Source organism: Oncorhynchus keta, chromosome 14 (assembly GCF_023373465.1).
Source record: "Oncorhynchus keta strain PuntledgeMale-10-30-2019 chromosome 14, Oket_V2, whole genome shotgun sequence".
Lineage (NCBI taxonomy): Eukaryota > Metazoa > Chordata > Actinopteri > Salmoniformes > Salmonidae > Oncorhynchus > Oncorhynchus keta.
The window spans coordinates 35,281,953-35,309,865 of record NC_068434.1 but is presented as its reverse complement, the minus strand read 5'-3'; the positions used below and the strand labels follow the sequence as shown (position 1 = coordinate 35,309,865).

Sequence of the window (27,913 nt, the reverse complement as noted above, 5' to 3'; positions counted from 1 at the left end):
AAGGGCAGAGGGGTTGTGTGCATGTGTTTATGTCTTAGAAGCGTGAGATTTGGAAAAAAAATCCACATCGCCATAAATTGCCTGAATTGATGCGGTAACGACAAATAGAACAATATATTTATAACATTCATGTGCATCACAGGTGTTGTTTTCTACCCTTTCAACTGCAACTACTCATTTGACTGTTTTATAGTGATGGTGGATATAATCGCTGCAGTTACATATCGGGATATCATTTTGTTACGATATATTGCATCGTATCGTTTTGACAATATCACAATATTATTTTTGCGCTAGTTGGCTGTACCTGCACCAGAATTCTGGTATTTTTCCTTCATAGCTTGTTCTCCAACTTCTTTTGAAGGTTTTATGTCCATGCCTGATGAAAACATGTTTTCTCGTGGCTCCATCTTGTCTCTCTGCACCAGACATACAGTCCATTTGTGTTTTTGCCCTTGATTCTTTTCCATATTTTGTTACATTACAGCTTTATTCTAAATCAATCTACACACAATGACATCACAATACCCCACAATGACATCACAATACCCCACAATGACATCACAATACCCCACAATGACGAAGTAAAAACAGGTTTTTACAAATTTAAAAAACTAAAAAACAGATACATAAGTATTCAGACTCTTTGCTATGAGACTTGAAATCATTGAGATGTTCATTCAACTTCATTGGAGTCCACTTGTGGACATGATTTGGAAAGGCAAACACCTGTCTATATAATGTCTATATAATGTCCCATAGATGACAGTGCATGTCAGAGCAAAAAAAGTAATTGTCCGTAGAGATCCGTGACAGGATTGTGTCGAGGCACAGATCTGGGGAAGGGTACCAAAACATTTCTGCAGTATTGAAAGTGCCCAGAACACAGTGGCTTCCATCATTATTAAATGAAAGAAATCATTCTAGAGCTGGCCACACGGCCAAACTGAGGAGTCTGGGGAGAAGGGCTTTGGTCGGGGAGGTGACCAAGAACCCGATGGTCACTCTGACAGAGTGCCTCTGTGGAGATGGTTGTCCTTCTGGAAAGTTCACCCATCTCTGCAGCACACCACCAATCAGGCCTTTATGGTATAGTGGCCAGACGGAAGCCACTCCTCTTAAAAGGTACATGACAGCCCCTTGGAGTTTGCCAAAAGGCCTTTGAAGGACTCTCAGACCATGAGAATTCAGATTCTCTATGAAACCAAGATTAAACTCTTTGGCCTGAATGCGAACCGTCACATCTGGAGGACATCTGGCACCATCCCTACGGTGAAGCATGGTGGTGGCAGCATCCCTACGGTGAAGCATGGTGGTGGCAGCATTTTGCTGTGGGGATGTTTTTCAGCAGCAGGGACTGGGAGACTAGTCAAGATCGAGGGAAAGATTGAATGCAGCAAAGCACAGAGAGATCCTTGATGAAAATCTGCTCCAGAGTGCTCAGGACCTCAGACTGGGGCGAAGGTTCACCTTCCAACATGACAACAACCCTAAGCACACAGCCAAGACAACGCAGGAGTGGCTTCAGAGCAAGTCCCTGAATGTCCTTGATTGGCCCAGCCAGAGCCCAGACTTGAACCCGATTGAACATCTCTGGAGACCTGAAAATAGCTGTGCAGCGACGCCACATTCAACCTGAGAGCTTGAGAGAATCAGCAGAGAAGAATGGGCTGAAACTCCACAAATACTGGTGTGCAAAGCATGTAGCTTCATACCCAAGAAGACGCAAGGCTGTAATCGCTGCCAAAGGTGAGTACTTACGTAAATGTAATATTTCAGTTTTATTTTTAATACATTTGCAAACATTTCTAAAAACCTGTTTTTGCTTTGACAGTATAGGGTATTGTGTTTAGATTGATGAGGAGAAAAAAACTATTTATACACCCACATATATATTTATACACCTCTTTAGAATAAGGCTGTAGCGTAACAAAATGTGGACAAAGTCAATGGGGACTGAATACTTTTCTAATGCACTGTATGTCCGTGTGTGTATCTATGTCCCCCTCTCTCTCTCTCTCTCTGTATGTGTGTTATCCTTAGAGGTCAGAGTTCAGACCCTGTGGATTAGCACTAATCACTAACTACTACTTCCTCTTCCGGGTCAGAGGTGTCACTTCCTGGTTTAGATAACAACACTGTGTGGTCTCTAAGTTAGTCACATACCAAGCCCTATATCCACTCCTAGCCTCTTGTCTCTGGCTCCTACTGTACCTTCAGATCTACACTGCCTAGGTGGTAGGAGTTGGTTTGGGATTGTGTAACAGTGTCACACACACACACACACACACACACACACACACACACACACACACACACACACACACACACACACACACACACACACACACACACACACACACACACACACACACACACACACACACACACACACACACAGAGGCCCTGCCACTGATGATGTAACACCCAGGGTTAAAGCGGAGGGTCATGGGTAACGTGTGACTCACTCCTCTGTGGAGGTAAAGGTCACTGTGACTCATCAAGTTCAATGTTTGTGTCTGCGCACGCGCGCATGTGTGTGTGACTCTTCATATGACTCAACACTCATATGAGGAGTAGACTGACTGAAGGCCTTTTGACAACAGAAATAAGCAGTAACATACAGTATGTGCTCTGGGATTGTGGTCCATCCTTGTAAGTGTCTACAGACAGGATCAATTCCATTATGATCAATCAGAGTGCCTGACCTTGACTGGCCAACTGTCCGGCTTCCTCATGAACTGTCTGTCATAACCCTGCCCTATAGACACTTCTGTAGATCTGGGGGAATTGGATGGTTATGCAAAATGGTCATGTATTAATATGGTACTAGTATATGGTAGCAATATGGTAGTATCTCTGATTTGGTATTCAAAGTTAGGGGCTAGTAAAATGTCTAGTTGGGTAGGGGCTAGGGTCGGTGGCTAGGGGTGGATGTGAGATGTCAGTTTTTTGTTGGCTCAGGGTTAGTCCCTCTATTGCAGCTCCCTGCCTGCCACCCCCTGCTGTCAGCTAGCAGTACTCACACCCCCTGCTGTCAGCTAGCGGTACTCACACCTCCTGCTGTCAGCCAGCAGTACTCACACCTCCTGCTGTCAGCTAGCGGTACTCACACCCCCTGCTGTCAGCTAGCGATACTCACACCCCCTGCTGTCAGCTAGCGGTACTCACACTTTCTGCTGTCAGCTAGCGGTACTCACACCTCCTGCTGTCAGCTAGTGGTACTCACACCCTTTGCTGTCATTTATCAGTACTCACAACCTCTGCTGTCATTTAGCTGTACTCACACCCCCTGCTGTCAGCTAGCGGTACTCACACCCCCTGCTGTCAGCTAGCGGTACTCACACCTGCGGCTGTCAGCTAGCGGTACTCACACCTGCGGCTGTCAGCTAGCGGTACTCACACCTGCTGCTGTCAGCTAACGGTACTCACACCCCCTGCTGTCATTTAGCGGTACTCACACCCCCTGCTGTCATTTAGCGGTACTCATACCCCCTGCTGTCATTTAGCGGTACTCACACCCCCTGCTGTCAGCTAGCGGTACTCACACCTCCTACTGTCAACTAGCGGTACTCACACCCCCTGCTGTCATTTAGCTGTACTCACACCCCCTGCTGTCATTTAGCTGTACTCACACCCCCTGCTGTCAGCTAGCGGTACTCACACCCCCTGCTGTCAGCTACCGGTACTCACACCCCCTGCTGTCAGCTAGCGGTACTCACACCGCCTGCTGTCATTTAGCTGTACTCACACCCCCTGCTGTCAGCTAGCATTACTCACACCCCCTGCTGTCTGTAACCAGTACTAACACCTCCTGCTGTCAGCTAGCGGTACTTACACCTCCTGCTGTCAGCTAGCGGTACTCACACCACCTGCTGTCAGCTAGCGGTACTCACACCCCCTGCTGTCAGCTAGCGGTACTCACACCTGCTGCTGTCATTTAGCTGTACTCACACCCCCTGCTGTCAGCTAGCGGTACTCACACCCCCTGCTGTCATGTAGCGGTACTCACACCCCCTGCTGTCATTTAGCGGTACTCACACCCCCTGCTGTCATTTAGCTGTACTCACACCCCCTGCTGTCAGCTAGCGGTACTCACACCCCCTGCTGTCAGCTAGTGGTACTCACACCCCCTGCTGTCATTTAGCTGTACTCACACCCCCTGCTGTCAGCTAGTGGTACTCACACCCTCTGCTGTCATTTAGCTGTACTCACACCCCCTGCTGTCAGCTAGCGGTACTCACACCCCCTGCTGTCAGCTAGCGGTACTCACACCCCCTGCTGTCATTTAGCTGTACTCACACCCCCTGCTGTCAGCTAGCGGTACTCACACCCCCTGCTGTCATTTAGCGGTACTCACACCCCCTGTTGTCATTTAGCGGTACTCACACCTCCTGCTGTCATTTAGCTGTACTCACACCTCCTGCTGTCAGCTAGCGGTACTTACACCTCCTGCTGTCAGCTAGCAGTACTCACACCCCATGCTGTCAGCTCGCAGTACTCACACCCCCTGCTGTCAGCTAGCATTACTCACACCCCCTGCTGTCAGCAAGCAGAACTCACACCTCCTGCTGTCATTTAGAGGTACTCACACCCCCTGCTGTCATTTAGCGGTACTCACACCCCCTGCTGTCATTTAGCGGTACTCACACCCCCTGCTGTCATTTAGCGGTACTCACACCTCCTGCTGTCATTTAGCTGTACTCACACCCCCTGCTGTCAGCTAGCGGTACTCATACCCCCTTCTGTCATTTAGCGGTACTCACACCTCCTGCTCTCATTTAGCGATACTCACACCTCCTGCTGTCATTTAGCTGTACTCACACCCCCTGCTCTCAGCTGCCAGTACTCACACCCCCTGCTGTCAGCTAGCATTACTCACACCCCCTGCTGTCAGCAAGCAGTACTCACACCTGCGGCTGTCAGCTAGCGGTACTCACACCTGCTGCTGTCAGCTAGCGGTACTCACACTCCCTGCTGTCATTTAGCGGTACTCACACCCCCTGCTGTCATTTAGCGGTACTCACACCTCCTGCTGTCATTTAGCTGTACTCACACCCCCTGCTGTCAGCTAGCGGTACTCACACCCCCTGCTGTCATTTAGCGGTACTCACACCTCCTGCTGTCATTTAGCGATACTCACACCTCCTGCTGTCAGCTAGCGGTACTCACACCCCCTGCTCTCAGCTAGCGGTACTCACACTTTCTGCTGTCAGCTAGCGGTACTCACACCCCCTGCTGTCATTTATCAGTACTCACACCCCCTGCTGTCAGCTAGCATTACTCACACCCCCTGCTGTCATTTAGCTGTACTCACACCCCCTGCTGTCAGCTAGCGGTACTCACACCCCCTGCTGTCAGCTAGCGGTACTCACACCCCCTGCTGTCATTTAGCTGTACTCACACCCCCTGCTGTCAGCTAGCGGTACTCACACCTCCTGCTGTCAGCTAGCGGTACTCACACCCCCTGCTCTCAGCTAGCGGTACTCACACCCCCTGCTTTCATTTAGCAGTACTCACACCCCCTGCTGTCATTTAGCTGTACTCACACCCCCTGCTGTCAGCTAGCGGTACTCACACCCCCTGCTGTCAGCTAGCGGTACTCACACCCCCTGCTGTCAGCTAGCGGTACTCACACCCCCTGCTGTCAGCAAGCAGTACTCACACCTGCTGCTGTCAGCTAGCGGTACTCACACTCCCTGCTGTCATTTAGCGGTACTCACACCCCCTGCTGTCATTTAGCGGTACTCACACCTCCTGCTGTCATTTAGCTGTACTCACACCCCCTGCTGTCAGCTAGCGGTACTCACACGCCACTGAGCCGGAGGAACTATGGGACTGACATGATAGTGGTGAAATAGAGATAGTGGGTAGTACGGAGAAAAGGAGGAGGGGTGGGGCAGTGGTAGAGGATGGAGAGAAAGATGAAGGAAGAGCAAGAGAAGAGGGGGCAGAACAAAAATTGCCAAGAAACCATCCAGTTTCAAACAGACTAGGGGAAGTGGCCATGCATCCTTCCTTTATTATCTCTGTGGTGAGTTTGTGGTTAGAGAGACTAGTGCACAGCTCATGGAGAGAGGGACAGTGAGGGAGGGAGTGAGAGGGTGGGGAATTCTCTTTGAAGTTAGATTAAAAGCACATGTTTTTTTAGTTATATTTGGGACTGTGTGCGACTGTGATAATTTGTATTTTATTTTTATTTTACCCATATTTTACCAGTTAACTTAACTGAGAACACATTGTCATTTACAGCAGCGACCTGGAGAATAGTTACAGGGGGGGAGGAGGGGGGATGAGCTGTGTGACCCTGCTCTAGAGAGGATATCAGTAAAGAAGGTATTCTAAGCTCCTGCCTGTCCATTCTCAGATATCCGGGTCATTTGAGTTAGAATGACTGGCACCTGATACAGACATGCTATCACCTTGCACACACACACACACACACACACACACACACACACACACACACACACACACACACACACACACACACACACACACACACACACACACACACACACACACACACACACACACACACACACACACACACACACACACACACACACACACACACACGCACAGTTCCCTCTCCAGACTCATCTCAGAGCATCCTGTGAGTGACTGCCTGTACTCTGCAGATAAACAGCCCTGTGTGTCCCTATGCATGTAACTGTGTGTCCCTATGCATGTAACTGTGTGTGTGTGTGTGTGTGTGTGTGTGTGTGTGTGTGTGTGTGTGTGTGTGTGTGTGTGTGTGTGTGTGTGTGTGTGTGTGTGTGCAGCCTGTGCTCTGCAGATAAACAACCTGCTGAGGAGAGAAGCAGAATGAGTCTCACTCACTGACTACTGATTGGATGGTGAGAGAGAGAGCGAGAGAGAGAAGCGCATTGGTAGAGGAGATGTGACTCTGTGTTTGGCTGTTTTGCTTTGTTCCCTGCAACCACTGAGCAGAGATGAATCCTGTAAAATGGCTGTCATAGGCTCTGGTTTCTCTGGCACTGCTGTGTGTGTGTGCATGATGGTTTCCGTTATCCGGTAATTGACAGCTTTTGGCCGATTCAAAAAATGTTGCCGGTCAAATGACTGGGAGAGAAAACAATACCATTGCTAAATAATGCTTTTTATGCATTGATGAAAAATAGTCGCTATACACTACCGTTCAAAAGTTTGGGGTCGCTTAGAAATGTCCTTGTTTTTGAAAGAAAAGCACATTTTTTGTCCAATTAAACAACATCAAATTGATCAGAAATACAGTGTAGACATTGTCAATGTTGTAAATGACTATTGTAGCTGGAAACGGCTGATTGTTCATGGAATATCTACATAGGCCCATTATCAGCAACCATCACTCCTGTGTTCCAATGGCATGTTGTGTTAGATAATATACGTTTATCATTTTAAAAGGCTAATTGATCATTAGAAAACCCTTTTGCAATTATGTTAGCACAGCTGAAAACTTGTTCTGATTAAAGAAGCAATTAAACAATAAAAAAGCAATAACTGTCCACCTTTAGACTAGTTGAGTATCTGGAGCATCAGCATTTGTGGGTTCAATTACAGGCTCAAAATGGCCAGAAACAAATAACTTTCTTCTGGAACTCGTCAGTCTATTCTTGTTCTGAGAAATGATGGCTATTCCATGCTCAGCATTTCAGGCATGTCTTTGCATCATAGGCTGAGCCTGCTAATTACAGACAAAACCACACACACACACATTCGCTGCTTCACATGTCAGCCCCTTTAGATTCTGTTACTGTGTGTCTAGTGGTACACACCACAGTGTTTAGACTACTTTGTGTACTGTATTCATGTTTAAACTAAGTTAGGGATCCAGTTACCCAGACATCCTTCGCTGACTGATTGAAGATCATGATCTCTCTCTCTCTCTCTCTCTCTCTCTCTCTCTCTCTCTCTCTCTCTCTCTCTCTCTCTCTCTCTCTCTCTCTCTCTCTATGTCTCTCTCTCTCTCTCTCTCTCTCTCTCTCTCTCTCAGCATTGAATATATTTACCACAGGAATTGAATTGCTCTGTAAACAGCTTTTGTTCAATGTTGTTTTGAATGCTTAAAGGGATAGTTCATCCAAAATATATATTTGGGTCAAATTACTCTTACCTTCAGTTGTGTCTGAAGGCCTATGGTGACAGAATCTACAATAATCCATTATTTACTTTTGGCTACAGCCTGGAGTTAGCGTATTAGCATCATCCGATTTCATCAGTGGTTCCAGGCGAACCGATGTTAGCAAAGCTGTTGTCCCCTACTGAATGTTCATGTTGCTCCATAAAGACCAGCTGTACTGTGTGTTCCAATAGTTTGAGTCCTGATCTCTGTCTTCTTCATGTTTCTCTCTTCAGACATATGAGAGACCCTTCAAAGCAGCAGAACCTAGAGAGGGGGGGCTACTGCAACTACTGGGAGATGTCACCCCCCCAAAACACCAGCCCAAGCCCTCTATCCTACACACCACACCACTGCCCCCCCACACACTCACATACCAACCCCAACAGCAACACACACAGCCACCAAAGTTCACACACCAACATACACACAGTCCATCCTGGGCCACGCCTCCCTCCGCACCTCCAGCCAATCCAGTGCATGCGGAGCCTAGCAGAGAACCAGCGGGAGCCAATAGGAGCCCTCTCTCTGACCTGGCCCCTTCCTTCCTCAAACCTCCAATGAAGAGAGTACCAGGAAGCCCCTCCCCTCGCTCTTACAGCCCATCCCCCATCGCCACCTGAGCCCAGATCCTGTGTTGCCCGTAGTAACGGACGCTAGCATTCTAAACCTGACCTCTCTCTCCAGAGGGCGGGGCTTACAGGAGGTCAGTGAGCAGCTGTTTGGAAACATCAAGAGGAAGTACGGCAGGAAGGACCCCCAGAGGACTCAGGGTAATACCCACAATGCAGAGCTGCCATGGGGAAGGAGGGCAGAGAAAGATGCAGAGAGTCCAATAGTTCCAGATGAAAGGCAGAAGTTCAGGAGGGAGGAGACCCCTGAGCTGGAGAGAGAAGAGAAGGAGAGGGAGAGCATAGGAAGGACAGGAGAGGAGGAGGAGAGGGAAATGCCAACGCTTGGTGCTCCTGTGCTGATGGAGGAGGGAAAAGGGAGGAAGAGGAGGAGGAGGCGGTCTCTCCAGGAGTCACTCACCCAGGAGGACCAATCGGAGCAGCTGCAGGGCACTGACATCACAGAGAGGAAGGAATCAGGGCCTCCGGAGCCCAAAGTGTCCCACAAAATGAAAGGCCACAAGATGGAATCATACAAGAGTGAGTCTAGGTCAGGTCGGGGTGAGGAGGGTAGCCAGCCAGAGGCAGACGGAGACAGAGGAGAGAATGGGGAGAGAGCAGACAGAGCAGAGAAAGGAGAGAAGGGAGAGAAAGGAACGAGAGGAGACAAAGGAGAGAAGGCGGAGAGAGGAGAGAGGGGAATGAGTGGGGCCGACATGGAATCAGCCATGATCCAGAGCTGGGTGAGGAAAAACCCAGTTGGCCGTCCTAGATCATCCACAGACCCCCACAAACACCCTGACCCTAACCCTAGCCCCAGATTGCCAAGCCCTAACCTTAACCATATCCATAGTCCAAGATCCAGTCTCAACTCTAACCCTACACTGCCCAACCTAAGCCCCGGCCTTAACCCTAACCCCAACACCAGCCCAAAACTCAGCCCTTACCCCAGACCCCCCAAGACCAAGGACCGGTGGTCCTACCTCAAGTCCCGAAGCCCCCCTGGCCTGATCCAGAGGGAGAGTGGCCGCAGCCCCCTGTCAGCCATGTCTGAGCCCCCCTCTGCCTTCCCCATCACCCCCTCCAGCCCCCTGTACACAAACACAGATAGTCTGACTGTCCACACCCCCGCCAAGCGCAAACGAGGTCGTCCCAAAAAACAACCCCTGCTCACTGTGGAAACCATCCATGAAGGCACTTCCACCTCCCCCCTGAGCCCTCTGGCCCGGGAGAACCCCGCGGGGCTCAGCCGCAGGAGGAAGACTCACACGCTAACCACGCTAGCCCAAATCACATCGGGTTCCATTAACCCCAATGCTAATGGGTTGAAACTGCAGCGCAGTGAGGGTGGCCATGTCAGGTCGGTGAAGAAGCTGAAGCTGGGGAAGGTGCAGAGTATCCTGAATGAGATCCTATCAGGCTCCGGCCAACATGGCAGCCTGGCACTGAAGTCAGCCTCAGCTCCTGTCTCTTCCACCATGACGGCCATGGTCTCTACCATTGAGGCGCATCTGGGGAAGCAAATCAACGTCAGTAAGAGAGGAACCATCTATATCGGGAAAAAGAGAGGGAGGAAGCCACGCTCCGACACCCAAAACCTTCCCCACAGAGGCGGGGCCAAGCCTCCTTTGCCTGTCCCCATGTCCAGCCTGTACAACAGCCTCCTAGTGCCTTCCACCCTCCCTCCCAGCTCCACTACCCTCCTCCTCAGACCCAGTCACACCCTGTCCTCTCTGTGCCTCCCTGGCCCTCGTGGCCCCTACTCTGACTCCACCATGCCCAGCCTGCAGCCCATCAGTGCCCTGCCCTCTAAACCCCCAGGCAGGGGGCTACTGGGGGCCGGCTGGAAGCTCTCTCCCCCGCGCCTCCTGGCCAACTCCCCGTCCCACCTATCTGAGGGGGCGGCGTCCATCAAGGAGGTGACGCTGTCACCCATCAGTGAATCACACAGCGAGGAGACTATTCCCAGCGACAGCGGCATAGGGACAGACAACAACAGCACCTCTGACCAAACAGAGAAGGGAACCAATGCACGACGCAGGTATCTATCTCTCTAGGAGTGAGTCCGTGAGTGAGTTGAGTGCGCGCGTGAGTGTGTTTGTTAGTTAGCGGTAAGTGAATGCATTAGTATGTTCATTAGTTAGTAGTAAGTGAGTGTGTTAGGTAGGCAGTTGATGTTGCCCAGGGGTTTGGTTGAACCCACAGTAGCATCATTGTACATCCAGTTGACAGGATGGTGTTGTGTGTTGCAGATACTCATTTGACCTGTCTGGGTTTGAGGCTGCGGAGGCTGCAGCTCTGGAGGCCTCCAGTCGCGGCAGTAGGGGTCGCTGCGTGCGGCAGGCGGCAGTGGTGGACAACTTCCTGTCCCAGCAAGAGAAGAAGCAGAAACACCGCAGGAAGAGGAAGTGCCTGCAGAGCCGCGACCACCTGCACTTCCTGTCTGAGCTAGAAGAGGTATCAAATCAAACCTCCTATTAAAATCTCCTCAAACGTAGTGTATGAGTAGAATGAAGTTACCACTAGACTTATTGTGTATTATGTCACTGAGGTTTTAGAGGCAGGGTTCATTGTGATGTCTGGAATAGAACAGATTGAACGGAATCAAACACGTGGAAACCCCAAGTGGTTGATATCTTTCCATTCCAGCCATTAAAATGAGCACATCTTCATATATTTCTAAATAGGCCCACAAGCTTCATCAGGACTGTATTATAACAAAACATTAGGAACTCTTTCCATGACATAGACTGACCAGTTGAATCCAGATTAAAACCATGATCCCTTGATGATGTCACTTGTTCATTTCACTTCAATCAGTGTAGATGAAGGGGAGGAGACAGGTTAAAGAAGGAGTTTAAGCCTTGAGACAATTGAGACATGGAATGCGTATATGTACGATTCAGAGGGTGAATGGATAAAACAAAAGATTTAAGCGTCTTTAAACTGGGTATGGTAGTGGATGCCAGGTGCACCGGTTTGTGTCAAGAACTGCAAATCTGCTGGGTTTTTCACGCTCAAATGTTTCCTGTGCGTATCAAGAATGGTCCACCACCCAATGGACATCCAGCCAACTTGACACAACTGTGGGAAGCATTGGAGTCAACATAGGCCAGAATCCCTGTGGAACGCTTTCAACACCTTGTAGATTCCATGCACCAAATAATTGAGGATGTTATGAGGGCAAAGGGGGGGGCGTGGCGTGCAACTCAATGTTTGGTAGACTTGATGTATTATCCAGTACTGATTTAATATGACTGTGTTATATTATCCTGTATGGTTGAGCGGTATCTGTGTTTTCATATCGACACGAGGAAATCAAGATGGCAGACAGCTGTAAAGATGTTTCAAACAAGGCAGAAAGCTCACAGTATCTGGTGCCCGGTCTCTTTATTCATTCAGACACCTCCTTAGATAACTAAGTAGCAAGTTAAACTAAGGGGTCGCCTTCACGCAACATTTCCGCAATTTTCATGTCGAAAAAAAGATAAAACGCGTAAGAAATTTCTCAAATGCTTCTTATAATTTCTGCTCGGAAGTAGACAAATGTTATGCTTCTGTTGCACTTCTCCACTCGGATAAGAATTCCCAAACGGGCGTTCTATCAGCAGAGAACTCTGTGACCGAGGCGTAGCTACTTTTCTCCAGTACGTTTCTCGTTGTAGCCAAGTTACTTGCTCTGGTAAAATGCAAGATTAACTTTAAGCAAAACATTATGAAATGTAGCTGGCTACATTCGTTCTATGATAAACATTATAAATATGATAACTTTTTCATTGTAAGCTCATTTACTTGTGTGGCTGCCAGCCAAATAGCGTTGCACTTCTGTTGTCATCTGATGAAAATGAAGATATTTTCTGCCCAATGTGTTGCACTAATGTATTTTCTGTGAAGGAAAACTACAGTTGCACGTCCCTGATCGCTCTATTGAAGCAAAAAAAAAACACGGTTGACTTTGAATATAAAATGCAACTCCTGTCAATACACAGCTTCCACTTTCTCCCGTTGTGCTATTTACAAACAAACACATGACTGGCTCAACTGTTCTGGGGAACTACGCTAAGCTTCAAAATGTCAAATGTGACAAGTGAAATGAAGAAGACAATCTGATTTATCTCCTAACGTATTGCGCAAGTTGACCGCAGGTATTCACATAAAAAAATAGCTACAAATATTCAAAAATATTGAAAAACTGTTTCAACAGTATTGACGCAATTGGAAAAACCATCGCATGGCTATTTCCAAATACCACGGTATACAATATTACTGCCTAAGTCTATTATCCCATACTGTTAAATGATCCAGTTCTGATGTGGCCTTCTCCTCCTCCTCTCCTCTGCCAGGTTGTGGTGAAGCTGCAGCAGCTACATGTGTCTCACCGACGCTACGCCTCCTGCTACCCCCAGCACCCCTACCCCTCCATCTTCCGCCTCAACTTCCACCACCACTACTACCCCCTGACCTATGACCCCTACCCATGTGACCCCGCCCCTTACTTGCGCAGGACGGCCGAGCTCAAGGCCAAGAGGAGGCGCGGCCGGCCCGCCAAAGCCAGTGAGCCAATCACGTCCAAGCTGCCTTTTGTCCAGGGGTTTGGATATCCGCTGGCAGGGGGGAACTACTATGCACCGTATGCCATGCCTTACGCCCCGCCTCTGAGCCTGGGCTACTACCCCCCAGCACCCCCCCTCTACCTGCCCCACCATTCCCATAGCCCTTCACCACCCTCCCACTTCATGAGGCCTGCTGTCCCCCCTCCTAAGTTCCACTCTGGAGGCCACTCCAAGCTCCAGGCTGGGGCAAAGATACGGACGTCTAGCGGCCCACTGCAGGCTTCCTCTGGTCGGGGAGAAGGACTGGGATCCCTGGGTGGTGATGGTGGAGGGGTGAGGCTCCACAAGAGGAAACACAAGCACAAACACAAGCACAAGGAAGAGACCCCTCTCCTCTCACCTCATGACAGACAGGAACTGGGCGGGCTCTTCAGCGGTGCCAAGACCAATGGGCTGCTCAACCTGTTGACTGACAGGCGGGAGATGAACAATCCGAAGCATCAGGAGCAGCAAAGGGGGGGTGGGCGAGGCTCTAGAGGGGGGTCCCGAGGAGCGATGTTTGAGTCAGACCCTCTCTCTTCTCTCTCCATGGACCATGTCCAGTTCCGCCCACGCATGCCCGGACAGCCAATGAGCAGCTTCCTGAGCAGCTACAGGAGCCAATCACAGTGGCCAGAGCTGACCTCTGACCTTTTTAGATTGCGGGAGGAGGGCAGTGGGCGTGGCAGAAGAAGGGGCTTAGCAGTGTTCGGAGAGGAAGGGGTGATGTCATTCCACAATGCCAGGAAAGAGAAGAGCCAAGAAACAGAAGAGCCGTTCCACAATGCCAGCCCCACTCTGACAGGTAACAACTTATTACTACTCTATAACAGGCTTATTACCGTGTTATAACACAGCCCCACTCTGACAGGTAACAACTTATTACTACTCTATAACAGGCTTATTACCGTGTTATAACACAGCCCCACTCTGACAGGTAACAACTTATTACTACTCTATAACAGGCTTATTACAGTGTTATAACACAGCCCCCCTCTGACAGGTAACAACTTATTACTACGCTATAACAGGCGTATTACAGTGTTATAACACAGCACCACTCTGACAGGTAACAACGTATTACTACTCTATAACAGGCGTATTACCGTGTTATAACACAGCCCCCCTCTGACAGGTAACAACTTATTACTACTCTATAACAGGCTTATTACAGTGTTATAACACAGCACCACTCTGACAGGTAACAACGTATTACTACTCTATAACAGGCTTATTACAGTGTTATAACACAGCACCACTCTGACAGGTAACAACGTATTACTACTCTATAACAGGCTTATTACAGTGTTATAACACAGCCCCCTCTGACAGGTAACAACTTATTACTACTCTATAACAGGCTTATTACAGTGTTATAACACAGCACCACTCTGACAGGTAACAACGTATTACTACTCTATAACAGGCTTATTACAGTGTTATAACACAGCACCACTCTGACAGGTAACAACGTATTACTACTCTATAACAGGCTTATTACAGTGTTATAACACAGCCCCCTCTGACAGGTAACAACTTATTACTACTCTATAACAGGCTTATTACAGTGTTATAACACAGCACCACTCTGACAGGTAACAACGTATTACTACTCTATAACAGGCTTATTACAGTGTTATAACACAGCCCCACTCTGACAGGTAACAACTTATTACTACTCTATAACAGGCGTATTACCGTGTTATAACACAGCCCCACTCTGACAGGTAACAACTTATTACTACGCTATAACAGGCGTATTACAGTGTTATAACACAGCCCCACTCTGACAGGTAACAACTTATTACTCCTCTATAACAGGCTTATTACAGTGTTATAACACAGCCCCCCTCTGACAGGTATAACAACTTATTACTACTCTATAACAGGCGTATTACCGTGTTATCACAGCCCCCTCTCTCCAGATATCTGATTTGTTTTGTACCGATGCGCTGCATTACTTCCAGTCTCTAATAGTGAAAACAACATCAGTAATTCCTTCTTCATCGTTTAAAAAAACCTAAGCTGTATATATATGATATGGATAGCATATAAGATGTCTGCCCGGTTTTCAGAGCAGACAGATGAACATGTGTAAGCCTATAGCAGACAAAGAGGTAGTCAGCTCCTAAAACACTAAATACTGAACAAATGTGTTTTTGGTACATTCTGTATTCTGAGTGCAGCGAGCACATCTGGCCAGAGAGAGAGAGAGAGAGAGAGAACGAAACGCATGGCTGGAAAGGACTATAATTCACCAATCTCTCCCTCCCTCCATCCATTCCTCCCAGCCTGCCAATGGTTGGTCCCAGAGATATATGATTCTCAGGTTGTGATTTATATTCTCCAAACAGGCAGTAAAAGGCAGTGGCTGTGTTAACAGAGCTGGCCACCAGCCAGGGCTTTAATGAGTGGGGCCTAGTCCAGTGGAGGGGGAGAGAAGCCAGGGGCTCACTTAGATTACATCCCCCTCCCCGGGGGACCCGCGGGGGGTGACTCACAGACACACTACCCCCTCTCTCTAACCCCCCTTTTTCTCTCTCCTTCCTCCATCTCTCGTTCTGCCCCAGACAGGTTATACCACTTCTTTCTCTCTCTTCCCTCACATCCCTCTCTCTTCTCCCTGTCCCCTATCTTTCCGGCCTCTACTCCCTCCCTCTCTCTCAATAAACTCTCCCCCCTCTCCCCTGTCTCCCTCTCTCTTCACTCCCTCTCTCTCCTGTCTCCCCTCCCTCTCACTCCCCCGTCTCTCCTCACTCTACCAGCATGACTTACTGCTACGCTCCACAGACCAGCCCCAGCCCAATTAAAACACACACACACACACAAACTGATCTAAAATTCATATTATCCTCCACTCTTGTGTGATTGAATGTGTTTCTAAATCATTTCCTCCCTGTGATTGGGTGTTTATCTGAGCCTGATTTGAACTGTGTGTGTGTGTGTGTGTGTGTGTGTGTGTGTGTGTGTGTGTGTGTGTGTGTGTGTGTGTGTGTGTGTGTGTGTGTGTGTGTGTGTGTGTGTGTGTGTGTGTGTGTGTGTGTGTGTGTGTGTGTGTGTGGTGTGCTCCCACTAATCAGCAGGTTCCACTGCAGCTGACAGCAATCTCTCATAATCATTTGTATAAAAGCAGGTCATCCTTTTTGCAGAGTTAATGAGAGTGATTTTCTCTTTGCGTACAAACACACACACAATAGAATCCTTCCTCCTGCAGTTGGCTGAAAGCTCTGGAGAGCAGTGTACCTTAAACACAGATCTTACCATACCCAAATCTTATTGAATAGGGTGGAGGACGCAAAACAGTACTGCCTTCACATCAGTCACAGAGCTATAGACACTGAAGAACTGCCTTCAGATCAGTCACAGAGCAATAGACACTGAAGAACTGCCTTCAGATCAGTCACAGAGCTATAGACACTGAAGAACTGCCTTCAGATCAGTCACAGAGCTATAGACACTGAAGAACTGCCTTCAGATCAGTCACAGAGCAATAGACACTGAAGAACTGCCTTCAGATCAGTCACAGAGCTATAGACACTGAAGAACTGCCTTCAGATCAGTCACAGAGCAATAGACACTGAAGAACTGCCTTCAGATCAGTCACAGAGCAATAGACACTGAAGAACTGCCTTCAGATCAGTCACAGAGCAATAGACACTGAAGAACTGCCTTCAGATCAGTCACAGAGCTATAGACACTGAAGAACTGCCTTCACATCAGTCACAGAGCTATAGACACTGAAGAACTGCCTTCACATCAGTCACAGAGCTATAGACACTGAAGAACTGCCTTCAGATCAGTCACAGAGCTATAGACACTGAAGAACTGCCTTCAGATCAGTCACAGAGCTATAGACACTGAAGAACTGCCTTCAGATCAGTCACAGAGCAATAGACACTGAAGAACTGCCTTCAGATCAGTCACAGAGCTATAGACACTGAAGAACTGCCTTCAGATCAGTCACAGAGCTATAGACACTGAAGAACTGCCTTCAGATCAGTCACAGAGCAATAGACACTGAAGAACTGCCTTCACATCAGTCACAGAGCTATAGACACTGAAGAACTGCCTTCAGATCAGTCACAGAGCAATAGACACTGAAGAACTGCCTTCAGATCAGTCACAGAGCTATAGACACTGAAGAACTGCTGAAGGTCATCATTTTTTATGATGCATATATGCAGCTCGTAAATTTCTGCTACTTAATGCGTGTGTGTACGTGTGTGTGTGTGTCCGCACCTAATAAATTGCTGCTACTCAGTGCTTAGTGTATTAGACTAATGACTCTTTGTCTCAGTAGAAGAGAGGCTATGGACAGGAGGCTTTGTTATACAGAACACTATGGACAGGAGGCTTTATACAGAACACTATGGACAGGAGGCTTTGTTATACAGAACACTATGGACAGGAGGCTTTATACAGAACACTATGGACAGGAGGCTTTATTATACAGAACACTATGGACAGGAGGCTTTATTATACAGAACACTATGAACAGGAGGCTTTATTATACAGAACACTATGGACAGGAGGCTTTATTATACAGAACACTATGGACAGGAGGCTTTATTATACAGAACACTATGGACAGGAGGCTTTATTATACAGAACACTATGGACATGAGGCTTTGTTATACAGAACACTATGGACAGGAGGCTTTATTATACAGACCATTATGGACAGGAGGCTTTGTTATACAGAACACTATGGACAGGAGGCTTTATACAGAACACTATGGACAGGAGGCTTTATTATACAGAACACTATGGACAGGAGGCTTTATTATACAGAACACTATGGACAGGAGGCTTTATTATACAGACCACTATGGACAGGAGGCTTTATTATACAGACCACTATGGACAGGAGGCTTTATTATACAGACCACTATGGACAGGAGGCTTTATTCAGAACACTATGGACAGGAGGCTTTATTATACAGAACACTATGGACATGAGGCTTTGTTATACAGAACACTATGGACAGGAGGCTTTATTATACAGACCACTATGGACAGGAGGCTTTATTATACAGAACACTATGGACAGGAGGCTTTATACAGAACACTATGGACAGGAGGCTTTATTATACAGAACACTATGGACAGGAGGCTTTATTATACAGAACACTATGGACAGGAGGCTTTATTATACAGAACACTATGAACAGGAGGCTTTATTATACAGAACACTATGGACAGGAGGCTTTGTTATACAGAACACTATGGACAGGAGGCTTTGTTATACAGAACACTATGGACAGGAGGCTTTATTATACAGAACACTATGGACAGGAGGCTTTATTATACAGAACACTATGAACAGGAGGCTTTATTATACAGAACACTATGGACAGGAGGCTTTATTATACAGACCACTATGGACAGGAGGCTTTATTATACAGAACACTATGGACAGGAGGCTTTATACAGAACACTATGGACAGGAGGCTTTATTATACAGAACACTAAATGTTTTATTCCCATCACATCTTTCATATCTATAAACACTCAATCATGATCATAATATGATAAAGATCTCAATTCCTTTGGGCAAGTTTACAATTTCAGAGTCAAGAGTAAACGGTTTATGTCTTTTGAAATCATCAGCAAGCCATTTGATAGCTGTGAGTACCGATGATGGGCAGATTATGAATGAATTTGTGTGTCATACTTCCTGTTGTCTTTCATGTCATCTTAGATTAGACCAATAGAAATGTGAATAGTATATCACATTTCTGAATCGGTAGTTAGTACTGTGTTAGTACTGTTACACTGTCACCCAGAGATACTGAAGAACCACAGTGAAAAAGAGAGCGAGAGAGGGAGAAGGGGGCGAAAGCAGGGCGGATAGAGAGAGGGAGAGAGCAGGGATGATAGAGAGAGAGAGAGCAGGGAGGATAGAGAAAGAGAGCAGGGAGGATAGAGAAAGAGAGCAGGGAGGATAGAGAGAGGGAGAGAGCAGGGAGGATAGAGAGAGGGAGAGAGCAGGGATGATGGAGAGAGAGAGCAGGGAGGATAGAGATAGGGAGAGAGCAGGGAGGATAGAGAGAGGGAGAGAGAGAGCAGGGAGGATAGAGAGAGAGCGCAGGGAGGATAGAGAGAGAGAGAGCAGGGAGGATAAAAAGAGAGAGAGAGAGCAGGGAGGATAAAAAGAGGGAGAGAGCAGGGAAGATATAGAGAGAGGGAGAGAGCAGGGAGAATATAGAGAGAGGGAGAGAGCAGGGAGAATATAGAGAGAGGGAGAGAGCAGGGAGAATATATATATAGAGAGAGAGCAGGGAAGATAGAGAGAGCAGGGAGGATAGAGAGAGGGAGAGAGCAGGGAGGATAGAGAGAGAGAGAGAGAGAGAGAGAGAGAGAGAGAGAGAGAGAGAGAGAGAGAGAGAGAGAGAGAGAGAGAGAGAGAGAGAGAGAGAGAGAGAGAGAGAGAGAGGGAGAGAGAGAGAGAGAGAGAGAGAGAGAGAGAGAGAGAGAGAGAGAGAGAGAGAGAGAGAGAGAGAGAGAGAGCATGGAGGATGTAGAGAGAGAGCAGGGAGAATATAGAGAGAGGGAGAGAGCTGGGAGGATAGAGAGAGAGAGAGCAGGGAGAATATAGAGAGATGGAGAGAGTTGGGAGGATAGAGAGAGAAAGAGAGCATGGAGGATATAGAGAGAGAGAGAGAATGGAGGATGTAGAGAGAGAGAGCATGGAGGATGTAGAGAGAGAGAGAGCATGGAGGATATAGAGAGAGAGAGAGAGAGAGCATGGAGGATGTAGAGAGAGAGAGAGTCATGGAGGATATAGAGAGAGAGCATGGAGGATATAGAGAGAGAGAGAGCATGGAGGATGTAGAGAGAGAGAGAGTCATGGAGGATATAGAGAGAGAGAGAGCATGGAGGATGTAGAGAGAGAGAGAGTCATGGAGGATATAGAGAGAGAGAGCATGGAGGATGTAGAGAGAGAGAGAGTCATGGAGGATATAGAGAGAGAGCATGGAGGATATAGAGAGAGAGCAAGCATGTTTAAAGGCTGCTGGTTTGGGCCTGTTATGTCTGATTGTGATTTTCCTCCATTTTGGCTCTGGTCCAGTCTGGGAACGTAGCCCAGAGAGAAGAGGGGGCTGTAAGGGAGGGAGGGGGAGGGGGGGGAGGGAGGGAGGGAGAGAGAGAGAGAGAGAGCTGTGTGTATGAAGGGCAGAGTGCCCAGTTTACCAGCATTGAAGGAAACAATATGGCTCCAGTTCCCTCTGCTCAGCCACTCTTCTTATGCTGTGTGTGTGTGTGTGTGTGTGTGTGTGTGTGTGTGTGTGTGTGTGTGTGTGTGTGTGTGTGTGTGTGTGTGTGTGTGTGTGTGTGTGTGTGTGTGTGTGTGTGTGTGTGTGTGTGTGTGTGTGTGTGTGTGTGTGTGTGTGTGTGTGTGTGTGTGTGTATTGCGAAAATGTGTGTTGCGTGTGTCTGGCCTGTTTGCCAGTCTGTGCTCCAGATGCGTAGAAACACTATTGTGCAGAGACACATTTAATGGTTGAAGGAGACATTTCTGTGGATTTCCTGCTAGCAGAATGGAAGCTCCACACTCTCTCAATTCAATTCAAAGGGGCTTTATTGGCCTGGGAAACATTTCACTCTCTCTCCTCTCCACTCTTTAGCACAGGATGGAATCTCTACTTCTGTCTCATCTGCAATGTAGGCCTGAATATGGAGGAAATTAGCAGGAAGCAGTTCAAACAAAAACAGTGTTTCTGTCAATGAGTAAAATTTGCATATGTCTCATCCAATTTTTGCATTCCAGCCAAGTCTTTCTTGCTGACATCGTCTTGTGAACCCCTCTGATTTTGCCTTAGTTTCATTGTCATATCAAATATCTTGTTAAATGGTGGTCTTGTAAAATGCCCCCCTCTCTTTCCCCTTCCTCTTCTCCATCTGTTAAGTCAATGAGCTTTGCCATCTTCATTCAATATCTTACATTGCCAAAGTGCGATCACATAACTCTTTTCTCTCTCTATCTCCTCTCTCTGTTTACTTTTTCTCTCTCTCTCTCTCTCTCTCTCTCTCTCTCTCTCTCTCTCTCTCTCTCTCTCTCTCTCTCTCTCTCTCTCTCTCTCTCTCTCTCTCTCTCTCTCTCTCTCTCTCAGGTAAGAGGAGGTATAAGCGTCATGAGGTGGAACAGATCCACGGTGAGGTCAGGAGGATGTGTTCTCTCAACAACGTGCTCAACAGTCAGAGGAGTTTTGAGCACGTGCAGAAGATCCTGCGTGTGAAGCGTCTCCAGCGCCAGGCCAAGACTGGCAACAACGTCGTCAAGAGGCGACCTGGTCGCCCCCGGAAACACCCTATTGATGAATCTGAACCCACCAGTTATGGGAGGGACGAAGGGAGGGGCTTCGGGATGCCGGTGTTGGAGAGGTGTGTGGACCTACCGGGTAGGCGGAGCTTAAGACCAAGTCCCATCCCCCAGCCTCTGGAGTTTTCCAATCACGACTCTATCTCAGTGGCCATTGAGACGGTGGTGCACCGAGCACGCTCTCTGGCGCCCCCACCGGCCAGAGGAAGGAAACGTAGGGGGAGGTGCAGGAGAGAGGAGGGAGGGGATATGGCCTTCCACTAGCCAATCAGACAGCATCACAGTTGCAGATAGATAGATTAGCTCTGGCCTATCAGAGACCTGGTGAGAGGAGCCAACACTGGCCAAATGCTGCATTCAAAACCAAGTGGGAAGGTAGTATGTACCACATACGACTGGAAAGATCCACGGGAACGCCTCTCCAACTGGTAATTACTAGTGGGAAAAGCAACTATCGTTGCACCTAATAAGGAAATTACCTCGATAACACCATTTTCAGCAAATAAATGCAACAACAAAACATTCTTTTTAAAAAGCTATGGTTTTTTAACACCATAATTTGTTTACAAGCATGATAGCGGTACTTTTAGTTTATGGTTAACGAAGCTTGTTGGCCATTAGCCAATCAGCGTATCTCAACGAGTTCAAAGCATGTGAATGCATCCAACTGGTAATTACCCCTTTACAACTGGGTAATTACCACCTACCCACTTGGTGATGAACACAGCAATAGCAGCCAAACAGACAGCAATGCTGGGACCACCTCTGTGCACTTTGACCTAATGGCTTGTCTGTTTTTCTTCTGTGATTGGATATAAGGAGAGTGACTGCAGTCGGTCTCAATGAAGGAACATTAGGAGAGGAGTAGTGTTTAACTCTGAACGAGATAAGAGGGGAGGAGTGTTGCACTCTGAATGAGAGTGCCACTGAGGACGAACAGTGACTCTTATCATACATGTATGTAATACAATGATGCGTACCGTCCTATAATATGATACTGTATGGTACTTTATGCTACAATATCTGATAGTATACGGCACTCTTTGATAAGATGCTGTATGATACTATGGTACTATACAGTATGAGATACTATGGTACTTTATAATACTCTTTATCTGATTGTGGCATTAGCCACGTCTCTACCAGCAGACTGTGGGTGGTGATTGAATAATATGATACTGTGCAGCTCTGATCATTTTTTTGCCTTCTCTAATGAAGCTAGTTAATGACCACCTTACCCCACTCACCCTTCTATCCCTCACCTCTCATACCCACAGGATCTAAGACCAGTAACTCACCCTACCCACTAGCCCTTCTACACCCTCTCTACTCCCCCTGCCCTGTCCTGGGCATGGATACCTTAAAGGCAATATGTTGGACTGAGCTTCCCTGGCTGTAGGCCTCTAAAGCTGTGGTCTAACTGTACATAGGAGCATACTCCACTTTCACCCGCTTTTTACCACGGGGAAAACAGCCTATCTACATGTACTGGCTTATATCAAATAGAAGTGTTGTACAATAGACCATAAACGTCGGGATTGTTGTTTTATTACCAAAAATAGACCTGGATGGGACTCAAGACCTGTTTGTTTTCAGACTGAAGGAACCACATGTATTCATTCATTTATTTTGTTTATGAGAAGGCCATCACACACATGAGAATATCAGGCGTGTTTGACGAAACTTGGTTTTAATGCACTATATAAACATACGCTTACATTTAATCAAAAGTCAGCACTTACATGCTTGTTCTAGCCTTACGTTTTGGCCTTGACTTCAATGGTGAATATCCATTCAGAAACATGTGCATTAATTTAATCAATTTGAATATGCAGGACGCTCAGCCAATGGTGTCAAACCTAAGCCCAAGTCTGAGATTTGATTGGACAGTGAAGCTGGAGGAGGGTTAATGATCAGTGTTTTGTAGTGAGTGTGTGGTACTCTAAAGATTCTGTCTGAGTAGTGGTTGAAAAATAACATAACACAAAATGTAAAGATTGGAATAGGAAAACCAAAGTCTCAGAGATATGTGTGTTTCACAGACTTGTCAGGTGTGGGGTTGTCAGCATTCTCAGTTATCTGCAGTTAAACACACCAGCTAGCTATCATGTCTTCAATATTTCAGAAAATACCAGTGGGTCAGTATTTCATTGGGGACCTGTAAATGTAATGTAAACTTGGGAAGCCTCTCCTCTCTCTGTGAGGGTCTCTCTGTGAGGGTCTCTCTGTGAGGGTCTTGTCGGCTCCAGCAGTTCTGCACGTGCCTTATGTTTGTTTCTTAAACCATCACATCTCATTTTGGGGGAATTCAAAATGGCGGAGAAGTTACTGCGATTGAAACCACGTACTTATGATTGTGCATTTACGACACGTGTGTCTTAGCAACCACAACGCGGGCACTACCTGTGTCCCTTTGCAGCCATACGTACAACAGGCCTGATTCCATTTCAGTTGCAAGCCCCTTGTGCTCACCCTGGCTCTTTGGAGTGAACAGATGTGAAAAGGCTCGGTTAAGCACTATGGGAACGAAAAATGGATCCATCACGTACACTATTACACACATCCAGTCCTTTCATATCTGAGCGCTTTGAGCAACGGTGGTGGTAAGAGCCAGGGAAAGGGGCCCTGAACTTAAATGGAACCAGGCCCCAGGCGGTGGACAGGCTGTGCCAGGGGAGTTGTATTGGGAACCATGCTGTCTTACGTAGTTGTTTGCTATGCATCAGGTCTGGCCTGAGCTGTCTGAGGAGTCCACCCTTCCACAAAGACAAATAAGTGTCTTATTTACCCAATAAAACATGAAGTCATTTAACCAGAAGTGTGAATAATAACAGTAATAATTTGTAAAGCGTTGTGCAGAAAGTGACTATCATTTCATGTCAACTTTAGTGACTGCAGCTCCCTGCAGTGCTGCCTTAATCAGAAGTCAAGCTCCAGTAGTGAAGTGTTTATCTGTTGTAAACCGTGTCTGTTCTGTTGTGTTCTGTTGTGTTCTGCCTGCATGGATACAAACTGGGCTCAGTTACGTACGCTGGTATAGCCTAAACCTAAACCTATCGTAGACCACAGACCTATCTTAGACCACATTTGACATTAGAGCCAGCAAGACCCCATAAGTCAGTCCCTATCCATCCATCAATTAGAATGTTCGTCAAACAATCATCGCAAGGTTGAGATCCCAGGGCCTGTGCCAGCCTATGATAGTGTCTCTCATTGCACTTCAGCTAAGACCAAGAACCCTTATTGGCTAGCAGCTATACTCCCCTGAGCCAATGGGTGCCTAGTGCAGCAGTGTGTGCGTGTGTGTGGGACTTGCTCAGAGGGCATTACCAAAAATACACCTGTCCTTGTCAGTGTGTGTGTCAGCTCACACACTGCGCAGAGACTGAGCCTGAACTGGATCTCATAACCAAATTACACCTTTCACAGGAGGCCTGGATCTCTCTAAACCTTTCTAGGGTCTAAGTGTGGTCTAGATGTAGTCTAGGATTGGTCTAAGGAATCTAGATGTAGTCTAGGTTGGTCTAAGGAATCTAGATGTAGTCTAGGATTGATCTAAGGAATCTAGATGTAGTCTAGGATTGGTCTAAGGAATCTAGATGTAGTCTAGGTTTGGTCTAAGGAATCTAGATGCAGTCTAGGTTTGGTCTAAGGAATCTAGATGCAGTCTAGGATTGGTCTAATGAATCTATATGTAGTCTAGGATTGGTCTAATGAATCCAGATGTAGTCTAGGATTGGTCTAATGAATCTAGATGTAGTCTAGGATTGGTCTAAGGAATCTAGATGTAGTCTAGGATTAGTCTAAGGAATCTAGATGTAGTCTAGGTTTGGTCTACGGAATCTAGATGTAGTCTAGGATTGGTCTAAGGAATCTAGATGTAGTCTAGGTTTGGTCTAAGGAATCTCGATGCAGTCTAGGATTGGTCTAATGAATCTAGATGTATTCTAGGATTGGTCTAATGAATCTAGATGTATACTAGGATTGGTCTAATGAATCTAGATGTAGTCTAGGATTGGTCTAATGAATCTAGATGTGGTTTAAGGGGTCTATAGGCTTGGCAGCTCAATATTCCATGGTCGGTCTCTGATGTTTGAGTTAAAGCCACTAGGATCTGTCTGTTTCTCTCTCTCTACCAGCCGATGTTCCGGTGCCTTCTACAGCTGACTAGTATTGTCCCGATCCTCTGCTTTAACACTACACAAGACCCACCGCGTGGTCCAGTACAGTCCCGTATGGTCAAGTTGGGTTTTGCGGTCTTTTGTTATGTACTGGGTTCTGTATTCACTCTGGTCCAACTGTATGACTGGTATGACTCCAGGTAGAAGTTTACCTAACCCTAAATCCTAATCTTCATCATCAGGGGGACGAAGGAACATCTGGTCCTGGATCAGTGGTTAGGGAAGACCTCTGCCTCTACACTGAGACCAGTCTGACCAGTCCAGGACAGCCACTGGAGCTGAATCACACTGCATGCGCCTCAAATCACAGCCTACACAGTGTACTACTACAGAACCTGTTCAAACGCAGTGCGCTGGTATGGAGTCATTTGAGAAGCAGCCACAGTCTCTACTAATATGTGTAGTCATTAACATATATGTTATGTTTCCAAGCTTTAATGTTGTTCAACGCAGATGAAGCGTCGATGAGGAAACCAATAAATGTACTTTGCAAGAGCACAAAGCTCTTAACTGTGTTGGCATATTTGAGTTTGAATACATGGTGTATTTGAACCTTTTTACGAGAGTGGGTTTTCCTTTATCTGCATGCTCCACTTGATTGTATGCATTACGGTTTTAGACGAGCGGAGAAGTTGACTTTCAGTTGCATTTGGAGCGAGACTTGTACATTGTTTCATATGTTTGTTTTTGTAATGGATTTTTAATTCATAAAGCATTTTTGTACATTGTATGAATATTAAAAATGGCAAATATTTGACATGTAGACATAAGTAAATACTTAGATGCTCATGCATATGCATATATCCTTCTTAGTATGTATGTGTAAATGTACACATATTTTGTATTTGCCTTCACTCATATACAGATATATGTCATATGCACATATACATGCAATATACTGTATATGTATAGCCATGTCTGCTGGCATGCTTCTGGTCATGTTTACTTAACATGATCTTGTCGTCTTTATTTTCATTTTTTTTTCTCTTTTCTCTGAGGAAAAGCTCGTTCTTTTGCTACCGTTTTCCTGGCTGGCCGCATTGGGCACTTATTAAGATGAAATTGAACTTGTTCATGTTATTCATTGTGTGAAATAATAAATGAGTTTATTGAAAGCTGATGATGTCATTGGTGTGTTTTTTGTTCTTCGGCCTTTCCTTGAGGTAACCTTCCACATGGAGACAAGGGGTTTTTGTTCTTCGGCCTTTCCTTGAGGTAACCTTCCACATGGAGACATGGGGTTTTTGTTCTTCGGCCTTTCCTTGAGGTAACCTTCCACATGGAGACATGGGGTTTTTGTTCTTCGGCCTTTCCTTGAGGTAACCTTCCACATGGAGACATGGGGTTTTTGTTCTTCGGCCTTTCCTTGAGGTAACCTTCCACATGGAGACATGGGGTTTTTGTTCTTCGGCCTTTCCTTGAGGTAACCTTCCACATGGAGACATGGGGTTTTGTTCTTCAGCCTTTCCTTGAGGTAACCTTCACACATGGAGGACATGGAGACATGGGGTTTTGTTCTTCGGCCTTTCCTTGAGGTAACCTTCCACATGGAGACATGGGGTTTTGTTCTTCGGCCTTTTGAGGTAACCTTCCACATGGAGACATGGGGTTTTTGTTCTTCGGCCTTTCCTTGAGGTAACCTTCCACATGGAGACATGGGGTTTTTGTTCTTCGGCCTTTCCTTGAGGTAACCTTCCACATGGAGACATGGGGTTTTTGTTCTTCGGCCTTTCCTTGAGGTAACCTTCCACATGGAGACATGGGGTTTTGTTCTTCGGCCTTTCCTTGAGGTAACCTTCCACATGGAGACATGGGGTTTTTGTTCTTCGGCCTTTCCTTGAGGTAACCTTCCACATGGAGACATGGGGTTTTGTTCTTCGGCCTTTCCTTGAGGTAACCTTCCACATGGAGACATGGGGTTTTTGTTTTTCGGCCTTTCCTTGAGGTAACCTTCCACATGGAGACATGGGGTTTTGTTCTTCGGCCTTTCCTTGAGGTAACCTTCCACATGGAGACATGGGGTTTTGTTCTTCGGCCTTTCCTTGAGGTAACCTTCCACATGGAGACATGGGGTTTTGTTCTTC

The 27,913-nt window shown here is 46.9% G+C and overlaps 1 protein-coding gene across 1 annotated transcript in view; it reads left to right on the top strand.

Moving 5' to 3' along the window:
* Positions 1–26,947, top strand: part of setbp1 (SET binding protein 1) — a 63,787-nt gene extending 36,840 nt beyond the window's left edge. The window contains 5 exon segments of the mRNA XM_052461610.1: positions 8,359–8,742; positions 8,745–10,774; positions 10,986–11,190; positions 13,077–14,130; positions 21,440–26,947. Of these exon segments, the coding sequence (XP_052317570.1) occupies positions 8,359–8,742; positions 8,745–10,774; positions 10,986–11,190; positions 13,077–14,130; positions 21,440–21,912 (4,146 nt within the window). The 3' untranslated portion in view covers positions 21,913–26,947.
* The last annotated feature ends 966 nt before the right edge of the window (positions 26,948–27,913 follow it).